Below are 12,096 nucleotides of genomic sequence, written 5' to 3' on the forward strand. Positions count from 1 at the left end.
TGACATGTAGACAAGTTTGCGTTGAAAGGCGCTGTTGAAGGAGAGCAAAGGAGGGCAGTGTGGGATAGTCCCAGAGTACAAGTGTCTCTCTCGGCTATCAAACTAACATTGAAGGTGCCAGTTGAGCCTCTGAGCAGCCACACACTAGTCTGTATGCAGGAAAATGTTTTCTGGTCTTTGTCTTAATGTTTTTGAGCTCAACAATTGCCCCCATATATATAAGAATGCTTGTTATCCTGCAGATACAGGAACTCACTACATGAAAGGTTTGCAAGATTAAGATCAGATAGAATCACAGCAACCCTCAGATACAGGTGTCTGGATATAAGCCAACTTGTCAGAAAAAAATCTCAGACTATTTCTGAATAAACAAACTGTATTCAAATAACACATTTGTTGTCAAATTTCTAAAATGTACACACAGAGAGTTGGTTGGGGCACATTCTCAAAATACCACAAAGAAAGTCACTATGTATAAATAAATACATACATAAATTATGGTGAATGGTAAATAGACTTGAGTATTTTAGTATTCAAAGCGCTTTTACACCGCAACGCACACCTACCTATTCACACCTATCTATTCACACTGATGGCAGAGGTTGCTATGTAGTGACACCATCAGAAGTGACTAATCCCATTCATACGCATTCATACCCCGCTGACAAAGCAGAGGGAGCAATTCAGGGTTAAGTGTCTTGCCCAAGACATGTTGCTGCAGGATCGAACCCTTGACCCTCCGGTTGAGAGACGATGACTCGACCAACTGAGCCACAGCCGCCCAGTACATTGGACCGTTACAAGGCCTGCAGACACAAATATTTTACTGAATAAGAACAAACCTCAGATCAAATTTCCAGGTTATAGCCTACATGTCATCACAAGTAGGTCTGTTGAACCTATGACACTGTTGCTGATGGTTGCTTCAGTCGTCAATGCCTATTGTTTAAAGTTGGTAACTACTAAGAGGGTAACCTTGTAAAATAAGGGGAAAGTTGTGAGGAAATCCATTGTTGCTGTGGGAATGAAGCGTACCTTTTTGAAAAATAATAAGACAACCTTTACTTCAGTTTTCCCCTCCGCACTGACAGCAATCAAAATATTTGGCCAGGATTCCTGATAATCGCTGTCTTTGATGTGTGAGAGCATGTCACCTCTCCCGCCCCCTGTTAAACACCCTAATTATCACTGCTGCCACTCTCCTGCGTGTGAACTTACACACCCCTCTCTGACGGCTTGGAAATCGCCTCAGGAACCAACTCAGGTACTGCAGCTTGTTTATGATGTGCTGGAGGCTAACAGAATATTTTTGTCACTCTATTTTTACCGTCTAAGCAGACTGAATGAAACATTATTTGACGCAAGATTTTTCAATTTAGGTGGTTTCAACATTACTTGTGGACATCTGTAGAGCCTCTCTGTGCTGTAGACAGAAGGACGGCATGATGCAAAAGCTGCAGTTTCTAATTATCAGCCATACGTCCCGCAAGGGAAAACCACAGAGCTGTGAAGTGAGCAGGTGATTACAACGCACGTCCATTCACATTGCTCATCGTTCCCCTCCGGTTCAGTGTCAGAGCAGCAGATCGCAAACTTTTGTCTCTTTCTATCACCATCCCCCACCCTCCTTATCTCAGTGGTTCCCTTTGGGGAGCAGCAGGCTTCAGGCAGCAACATGCTCTTCACTGTCATTGGCAGCGTCCTGCACTTTTAATTTACCCCATTTGAAGCCAGAGTATGCAGAGGGGTGTAGCACCCATAACAGTGTCACGTAGCGCCTGTGTGCTGCACTTTTAAGTGGCAGGATGTGTGTTTAATCTTCATTCTCACCTTTTCCCTTCAATGTTTTGTTTAAACACAGGAGTTCCATGATCCAATCACTTCACTAAGGCATTTTGGTTATTTGCCAGGAAAGTTATGAATGGGGAGGGGCTGTGTACTGTTAAGTCCTGCTGCAAGCAGTTACTCAATGACAGGAAGTTCTGATGATACAAATAGGATGTTTAAAGAGCTGTGCAATACATAAAACCTAGTCCTTTCTTTTCCTTGTGTGAGAAAATGGTGGGAAATAATTTCACACAAAAAGGCAATAACCAGTGTGTTCTCTTATTTCTGGAGATGTGATCTTGAGAGTGTATCACATCCCCGTGAAATGTTCCTGTCCAAACGTATTTCCAAAGTAAACTGGGGCCCGTTGGCTATTAATTTAAGATGGAGAGATATGCTGTAACATGCAGGCCTACAGCCCCGGAGATCACCGTCAGCAGCCAAGTATTCTCTCAGGAGGAAGAGGGCTGGCTCAGTCTGACAGTGAGGCATGTCTCTCCGATTGCAGTGTGTTTCTACACCTCATTTAACCAGGCAAAAAAAATACATTTTTTATTTATTATGCTCTGAGGAAGGGGCTGCAGAGGGTTGGGCGAATGGAGTACTTTCCAGTACAACCAATGCATTGTCCTACAGACCACTCTCGAGCATTAGTTGAAGATGCAGCAAGAAACTCACCTGCAAAAAAATTGCAAAAAAAGGATATTCGATATTTATACACATGGAAAGCTGTTGATGCAGAAAACCAACTAAGTGACTGTCATGAAAATATTTGACGATCTAATTAACCATTTATACCTGTTCTAGTTTGCTCATCGTTTGGTCCAGCTTCTGTTCTACTAGACTTCCCTCCCTCAACAAATCAGATTTTTTTGTTCATGAGAAGTGTGTAAGGATTAGTTGATTAAAAAGGGCCTAAATGTGTACATAATGTTTTATTGATAGTAGTCATGCATGTAGGAATATTTTTTACCAATGAAAATACTCTTAACCTTTTGGAAAAATAAATAATTTCACATTCAATACAGTGGCCTCAGCTCCAGCCCCAATGCAAAGAAGAAGTGTGAAAGATTAATGGATGCTGTCTGTTATTAAAACTCAATAACCTCTTGTTCATTAAAAAAATCAAACATACTAATCAATAGCACAAATGTCCTTGGTGAGATGGACCCAAATGCCTGTGATGTTGCTTGTCGCTCTATTTGTTATTGTTTTATTGACATACAGCCCATCACTGTAATTAGCAGAATCCATTCATAGACATGAATAAATGCAAAAGTATCATTGTATCATTATGGTCATGGTTGATCCACTTTTAACAATATTATAAGCTACCTGTAGCTTGGTTCAGTGTTTTCCTTACATTAGGGCCGTCTTTCTGCGTAGGGTCACAAGATAGATCTGAGAGGTCATTTGATGGTTTATGAGTTTGGACAAAAGAAAGAACGAAATTATTTCACACAAATCTTAACAGAGTTTATGTTCTTGTGTAATTGACACATTTTTCCCTATTACTTTATAAGTAGTTAATGTATACTGAGCTTCTTACCACCGGTAATTATTGTATCTTACACAAGAGAAGAGCTCATGTTCTAGTCTGTGAAACTGTTCATACTTTGTCAATTGGCTCTGATGTTGACCTCTAACTATAATTTGTTCTGGTCTCATCTTACTCAGCTCTCTCTATTCTCAAACACTGACACAAACCTTACTTGCAGCCAAGAGCAGAGTGTTGAGTTGTGGGAACAGGCAGCGGGCTGTGCAGCACCTTGAAATGTCGGAAGAAGGGAGAGGATTGTCTGTGTTCAGCAGACTGAAGAAAGTGAACCTGGTTGCCTCTCATTGGTATACTGAGAGGTCTGAGCTCACTGCTGCTTGATCAGTTTATTTTCTGTGTTGTAGTACTACACAGGACCCACTTTTGTTCTTAGTTGCGTGCAAGTGCAGGTATATGAGTGTACAAACGTACGTGAATGACTAAAGGATGGGACATTGAGTGCGAGGATCAAGTTCCTTCACCAGCTTACTTTCACCTCTAATAGAGCCATTGCCATTCCACAGGGGAAAGTGGTGTGTTCTGAAACAAGGTGCCGGCTGTGTATGCAGACCCCCCAGAGTGAACCTAAACCATACACCCAGTAATGGGGTTCTTTAAGAGTTTATCTGGCTCTAGTAGACACACCTGTACACTGCTCCCAGCCTCTAAATCTCTAGGATAAGTCTGTGTGTGTGTGGAAAAGGCTGCCATCCCCTAATGTGGCTGACAAACAAAACAGTAGTTCTGCCTTTATTAGCCTTTTCCTGTAATACAAAAATGTAATCTCCTACTGGGAGTATGTTGTTGTGTATTGCAGAGCATATAGTGCATATCTGAGATTGTATTGTCTGACAAGATAAAGGATATTTCTTACGAACTAAGCAAAATAATATTTTGGGTTGATTTAACAAAAAAGCATCACTTCCTTTTAGGAATCACCAAACACAACCCTACAAATAGGGGCGGCTGTGCCACAGTGGTGGGAGTCGATCGTCTCCCTCTGTCATTCCCCTGCTCCTGCATTCCACACAATGTGTCCTTGAGCAAGAGATACTGAACCTCAAATTGCTCGCTGTGGCATTAACAGCAGCGTGTGAATGTATATGGATTGGATTACTTCATACAAGAGGTGGAACGGTTCACAGAGGTCACGGTTCAGTTTGGTCCTGGGTTTGTGGTCGCTGCCAGGTACAAAATTGTCTCAACAATAGAAAAAGCAACAAAAAGTCCTGGTTGCATATTTCTAGGTTTCTATTTTGAGCTGACAGTCATGCAAGTTACAGTTTGTTCTATCTTGTGTTATTTAGAACTACTTGTGATAGTTGATACAGTCTATAGAGTATTAAATATTAAACTACTGCATATGCGCGTATCCTAAAAATGTTTTACCTTGTGTAATGTCTCATGGCTTTTACAACAAGACTTCTATGAATTGAACTCTTCTGTCAGTAAAACTTACTTTGATCATATGTCGCAGAATGAACACATTCTGTATTATGTTTGATTATATATAAACTAAACTAAAGTTAGTCCAATGATGTCATAAAAAACAACAAAGGCTGCAGAGCCTGTATGAAGCTCCAGCTGTAGGAACTCTGCAGGGCTAAAATAGAACAGAAACATTTGAAGTCTACATGTTTTTAAATGAATGCATCACTGCGTGAAAATGTTCCTGATGAACATAAAAAGAGGACACATTACTAAATCATAATTTAAAAGTGGTGAGGAAAACCTTCAAATTGTTCATAAATATTGATCAAATTGAGGGAAAGACATTTCTGTTGCTAAAGATGTTCTGGGTGAGAGACCTCCAGACCACCTACAAAGATGTTTTTCAAATAGATCAAACTTGTCAGCACAGTTTTTGTGCACTTAAACATTATACAGGGAAATAAGTTTGGTTGAACTGGTCAGTAACTTACAAATTTGTCTAAAGATCAGTATGAAAAAAATTGTGATAAAATTGTGATCGGGATTTTGCAAAAAAAAAAAATCGTGATATGATATTTTTCCCATATCACCCACCTCTAGCGTTGAGTGGTTTGAGGCTTGGAGAAGCACTACAGTTCATTTACCATCCATTATAGTACAGTGGGTACTACAACAGCCATTCCTTGGCATTTAGTGACATAGCACAACAGTCCCTCTGCAGGTCTTTCCAAGTGACTGGAAGTTTTCCTGGCACTAGCCTCAAGGACCTTCCTGGCTTGTTTTCACAGACACCTTGACCTCTGCAGCAGTGAAGTAGTGGATTTCAATCTGCAGCCATTATGGTTCTCAATCAACATTTCATAGGTCTTGTGCCAGTGCCTCTGGCAAGTGTTGACTTTGACTGAAGTGACAAAGGCTGACCGAGTTTGGAATGATGCCTTTTAGTTAGAATGATTTCACATTTCTTGTGGTACCTAAAGGCCCAGTTGCATTTAGGCTCTAGCATTTAGTTCAGTTGAAAGATGGTCCCATCCAGTTTTACGTTGGCAGCAAACACACACTGAGGAGCTGCTGACAGCCTGCCTCGGGAAAGGGCTTTAACTGGCCGTTGAAATTTGTGTGCAATGTGCATGCATTTGTGTTTGTGTATACAATGCATTTTTATCCAGTGTGTTCAACTCTTTCTGCACGCCCAAATAAACACAGCAAGAGTGTATGGGGACTCATCATTCACTTTAGCTTCCAACACAAATAAGCAGAGCCTCCAAGCACATGTTGCTACTCCTCTGACAGCTGTCAATCAATCTGCTGACCTGTAAACATACATTTGGTGGGCACAGTTATTCAATCAAACTGTACAAATACAGCAAATCTAATGCTATTAATCTTTGCTTATTGATGTAACCGTGTGTTAAATTTAGAATTGGATGGAAGGACTGGTAATATCAGATTCCATAGGGAGTCTGTTTAAAAAGGTCTCTAGATGGTGTTTATTTTAAGGCCCAATGGTGGACATGTTGATGGCTTTGCATGCTTTGGGGTCCAGGACTCTTCTGTATGACCACATAACAACCTATCATTATCAGACTGAACATGACGAAACATAATGAGCCCCCAGAAAGTATCGTAGCATTTATCTATATCCTGAAATGTATTATTTTTGAAACTATGCTTTAAAATGTTATTGGTTTATATGTGTTATTGGTTTATATGTGTATTGCCAAACCTATGTTACCATGTTCACACCCCACATAAACTACATTTCACTCTCTCTTTTATCCAGCATTTGTAAACGGTCAAACAAAGCTTACTGTACTCAAAGTTTACACTCTGGTTTCCCTTCACCACATTTCTGCTGCTAAATCAACACAAAAGAATGTTGAGTAACCTCAAAGTGTGGTTCCCTGTTTCAGCTTTCTGTGGTCTGCTGGTTGTAGAATAAAGCAAAACAGTGAAAAGGGACTTTCCTGCTGTTTGAGTCAAACCTCTGTGTTTGTCCAACAATATGTGAATGCCACCCTGTAATGCGTCTACCCTATAGATTGTAGAGGAGTGTGTTTGTCTATGGTGAGGCATGGGGCCTTTGCTCTCTCAGTGGCCTCTCTGCCCTGTCTGTACATAGTTGCTGAACCAAGAAGAACATATCAAACAAACACTCCAACAAATAGCTGTAGGAAGATAGGGTTACTCTCAACATGAGAGGACTTGCATTGTGTTACTATAGGAGTACACTCCTCTGGCCTTTGGAGAGTGTTGTCCTACAAGCAATGTAGCTGTGTAAACCCAGCTAAACTTAGTATATTCATCATATCATGTCCTATATATATGGAATTACTTTGTAATAACATTATATGTAACTGTCAGAGTGCTGTTTTTATTGTCTGCCATTTGATGGAAGTAATGGACAGAAGAAAATTAGAGACTTTCTATATCTTCTGATCTACTCAGGCGGTATGAAGCCATCAACACAGCGTGACAGATACTCAGTAGCAGTTGTCTCTAATGTGTGGTGTTAAGTTACAATGGTGTTGGTTGAAAACCATCAGATAACTCCACACTGTTTGGAGGAGTGGCATGAGGAATGTGTCAGTTGTGCATACATGTCTTTGTGAAAATGTGCATGTGCCCCACAGTTGTCTTTAATCTTTTTCTGTCTCCATACAGAGCTGAGATCCACCGGCACTGCTCATCACTTCGCCTACCTTCTCAACACTTCAGATTACCGGATCCTGCGTATGGATGAGGACCATGATCGCATGTACGTTGGCAGCAAGGATCACATCTTGTCCCTGGACCTCCATGACATCAACAAGGAACCCCATATTGTAAGACAATTCCCATGCTTCCCCTCATCTGTAACCCCATCCCTCAAATGGGCTGTATAATTGCGTTGAAGGAATTGCCTTTACCTTAGTGCTACAGCAGCAGCTCTGCAGGGCAAAATGTTCCATAGTTTTGCCCCTTCAACAGCCACTTTGGTTCCCTCGTATTGAGTTTTTGTTGGAGGGCACTTTTTCAGTTGTTGGGTCATTAAAACACTATAATTGGGTTATGACTATCCCAATAGGACTTATATTTGCCTGGGTGGATGTCCCCCTTGCAATTTCAGCCCAGAAACCTCATAAATGCCAGTGATGTGTAGCAGTTTGGATTGTAACTATAAAATGTCATCTGTTCCCCCCTTGACAGATCCACTGGCCAGTGTCTGAACGGAGAAGGATGGAGTGCCTTGTGAGTGGGAAGGACGCCAATGTAAGTACGCCTGCTGACTACACTCATGAGCTCAGCAGGTATATTCAGCTGATGTGATTTCCATCCACTTGTTAGGCCAAAAATTAGAAAATATGTAGTTTTTTGAACTCATAGGGCTAAACACGTACAGCTCACTACATGTTACAATGTGACAGACCTTTGTAAATGGCACTCACCTGCAGGGTTGAGACTTGGCCCAGTAAAACTGCTAGTTCCATCGATCTAGCCAAAGAAAGAGAGAGTTGAATAAGTCACGCTCTCCATCCACCTTTCTGCCAGGCCAGGGTCAAGAGTATAACACCATGGCTAAGTTTTTGACGTATTGTCTACATAAATGTAGAGGCACAGACTAAAAGTCTTTTAAACTTGAGCATTCAGTAAATGTGCAGGAGGTTTACCAGTAAACTATGGCTATGAATGGCTTGTTATTCAGATGCTTATAGCATTTGAATTGACTTGTTTTTTTATGTCTCCAGGAGGAGTGTGCTAATTTCATCCGCCTGGTTGAGCCATGGAACCGGACTCAGCTCTACATCTGTGGGACAGGAGCTTACAATCCAGTTTGTACTTTTGTAAACCGCGGACGCAAACCTCAGGTTAGAATTTAAAGACTTGAGAAAAGTTCTTCCCAAAAATGTGGTCTCTTGGTAAAACGACTAAGCAAACAGCTTTCTCTGTTTATGTTATGGCATAGCCCAGATTCTCCTTTTTCTTTTTTCTTTTTCTTACCCAAGTTCTTATCCTCCCTCCACCTTACTCAGAGTAAGTTACTGGAGGTTCCCTTAACAATGATTTCCTTCCATCATAAGGCCTGCTGGGGGTACCATGTTCCTGTGTCTGGCAAAGCAGCCAACAAAGCTTTAGGTGCACACAGCTGTATTCCTCAGTGAGCTGTAAAAGTTTCTCTGTTTAGTCTCAGCCTTTAATGGGACCTTTTGAATTTCTTAAAGCAAGCCAAGCATCACCACCATGCCATACTCCCCTTTAACACCTAACTATTCTTTAAATATCACACTTGTTCCCTAACAATGACCAGGGGACTTTTTAAAATGGGATGAATAAAAAGTATATTTTCCTTTAAACTCTCCTTTGAGACATACAACACAGTTTAGAGAACTTGCAACTGCAGGCACGGCTTGCATGAGTCCCTTGTTGCATTCGGTTACTTCATGACCATTTGCTTACGAAGGGCTTCCATCCATTTGCTTGCCTATCCATCCACCCCTTCATGCATCCACCCAGGCCACCCGCCAGCTTCCAACTTGTGAGATGTTGGGTAATTGGAGGTGGGAGCTCCCATTATGGGGTGCTTGTGGAATGTTCCAGTTCTAGTCCATTAATGAGATGGTTGTCTTTTTTTTCTTCAACACATTGAACAGATAGATTTGAGTTGTCCCCCGTGAGCCCCTTTCTCAGCTGTGCTTTGGAGTTAACGCTGAGTGCAAAAACGTGAGGTGTTACATTCAACACAGAGCCATGCACGCAGTTCCTTACACAAATAGTGTAACTGAGTTAGTAATTATTAATTCAACATTCACATGCATTGTTGTTATTTGATTTCACCAGTATGTGATGTATCATGTATCAGCTTTTGTAAACTGTTTCAACAGAATGTTTTTGCTTCAGCAGCAGATAAGGCATACATATAAGTAGCATACTGTGAGAGCTTTATTGACTCAACTGCTGGATAGAAAAATGTTAGAGTTGACTTTTCAACCATCTGGTCAAATAAACCTACAAAAAGTTGCTCACACACATATATTTTCTTGGTGCACATGCATTATACTGATTTCATTAGTTTTGGTTCTGAGAGGTCCTCATCGGGTCTGGAAGTCAGGATTTATTCCAGTGAAGCATATGGAAGAAGGTTCCCTCGATCCCTCCTCATAAGTGGCGTAACATCCAGACTGTGTTGCTGTCTCCTGTTTTAGACGTCCATGTATCTGCAGATGGCCCAGGCCAGAGGAAGGGCTAGCCGCGCAGCTGAACCCAGCGCTGTGCACGAGACACTTGGATTAAAGGTGCGATGTGGGCCCTGTCTGCACCGCAGCCCTGCATTCTGCCTGGGCTCGTGGCCACCAGCAGCACGCTCCCTATCTTTATGTCCGAGCACATTTTGTCTGAATCATCTTTAATTCCCCATCATTTGTTTATCTCCTTAACATTTGGCATGAATCTCGTCTAGTCCTTACACAAACCTTGCAGGCTTTGTGATGTGGAATTGCATTTCATTTCATGTCACCTCATTTTTTTTTTTATCAGTGTTTCACTCATTTTTCCTTTGTGTATGCCTCATTGTCTGAACACCCTTTCATATCTGTCATTGTCCTGTTTGTGCTTTGCATTTGTGCTAAATGCCATATTTTGCATGTGAGCTGGATTATTGAATGGCAAAATCTTCACAGACTGCTGAAAAAATCATGTTGACTTTTGCTAGTTCAAGATTTAATAAAGCAGGCTTTCACTGCTGTTCAATGCATGACATATTAATTATAAATAGCGTATATTAAGCATTTATTTAACAAAAGATACCCAAATCATTCATTGCGCTTATCTGAGAAAGGACGTCACACCCATTATTGCTTCAAACCAACGAGCCATCCACCCTCTGTAGGAATGTGGTGCAGTCTCTCCCACAGAGAAGGCAGGACTAGTCAGCATCTGACCCACTCCTGCAGCAGGCTCTGTTAGCCCAGTGCAAACACCAGCCATCTGTAGTCAACTAGCTGTGCAGCAAGGAAATAAAGAAGCCACATACTTGAACATGTCTCCATGTTTGAGCTCTCCAGGCACATTTTAACACAAAAAGGGCTTTTGAAGGACACGTGGAAACTAAAGTGAAGGGGTCACAGTGAATATGTTTGAAGTTTTTTTTTTTGCGAGTCAGATTTTCTTTTTAATGTGTCACAACTTTTCTAAGGGGTCATATTTTACAGCAGGGTTATAAAAGCATGTCTAGGGCACAGTTTCCCTCTGGTACACATAAATGTTTGTGACCTTTTTTACACATCAACATCTGGCGTGGCTGGGAGTGCGTTGTCGGCACCTCCTTATTTGCACGAGTGGTGATTTTAATCAAACTTGAGTGGAGAATTGTGAAAGGATATGTGTGTGATCCAATGAAGTGAGTTTGGCACTGTGCCATTTTCTTTCCACTGATTTAGTGCTGATGGACAACGACAGAGATGTCTCTTTCTCTGTAACCATTGGGATTGGACAGGCTCTGGTGTGTGAGGCGGGGCTGAAGGACATGTCATTGCATGCCACTGATTCATGTTCCCCCACTCTTATACGCAAATTCATGCCAATCATCTTTCAGTGCTTGTGCACAGAGAGGCCACTAGCAGTGAGCATCAGTCATCCAGCCTGCATCATGGGTTTGTTTTCACTGTGCTGGATTATAGGTGTCAGCACTAGGCCTGAAGAGCCATAGGCACCAAAGGCTGAGAGACATTTGGCATGCAGTTTATTATTCAGGGAAAAAATACTAAGACACATTGTTTTCAGCAGTACAGTGGCATAGAGATTGATTAGAAATTCCTTGCTTTTCCTGCATGTATATTTCTGTATGAATGCGTATTCATTATTCTAATACTTCAGCCCCCATCATGCAGTGTAGGATGACTCCCACAGGAGTCACTTGGAGCACACTCGGTGCCTCATTTACCCTTTCACAAGGGAATTACAGTGACAAGATGAAGAGTGCTGAATTTATTGCCATCTCCATATGATTTTTCCATTTCAGGAAGATATCTTCCATTTGGAGCCTGGAAAAGTGGAATCTGGGAAAGGAAAGTGCTCCTACGACCCGAAGCTCAACAGCGTGTCAGCTTTGATCAGTGAGTTTCATCTGGGCACGTTCACAGGAGGGTGTAAGCTCTGGTACATTAGGCCTAGAGTTCTTCATCGTAATGGCAGTGTTAGGCCACATGGATTCTTAACTTTTATGTCCTGTTTTCTTGTGTGGCCTTATTTACTCATGGCATATGCATTTGCTAAACTTTGGTACATAAATACTTTGCCCCTGCACTTGAAGAAGAAGTAAAGGA

General features: G+C 41.5%; 1 protein-coding gene across 2 annotated transcripts in view; it reads left to right on the forward strand.

Annotated features, from left to right (window-relative positions):
- The window catches only part of sema3fb (sema domain, immunoglobulin domain (Ig), short basic domain, secreted, (semaphorin) 3Fb), a 56,544-nt gene that overhangs the window by 28,183 nt on the left and 16,265 nt on the right, over window positions 1-12,096 (forward strand). The window contains exons 3-7 of one of the 2 annotated variants that reach the window (XM_065954987.1): window positions 7,460-7,620; window positions 7,985-8,047; window positions 8,524-8,643; window positions 9,979-10,068; window positions 11,793-11,886. In XM_065954987.1, coding sequence (XP_065811059.1) covers window positions 7,460-7,620; window positions 7,985-8,047; window positions 8,524-8,643; window positions 9,979-10,068; window positions 11,793-11,886 — 528 coding nt within the window. The remainder of the gene's footprint in view (window positions 1-7,459; window positions 7,621-7,984; window positions 8,048-8,523; window positions 8,644-9,978; window positions 10,069-11,792; window positions 11,887-12,096) is intronic. The other variant, XM_065954988.1, reaches the window with a different exon arrangement.

This window comes from Labrus bergylta, chromosome 5 (genome assembly GCF_963930695.1).
Source record: "Labrus bergylta chromosome 5, fLabBer1.1, whole genome shotgun sequence".
Taxonomy (NCBI): Eukaryota; Metazoa; Chordata; class Actinopteri; order Labriformes; family Labridae; genus Labrus; species Labrus bergylta.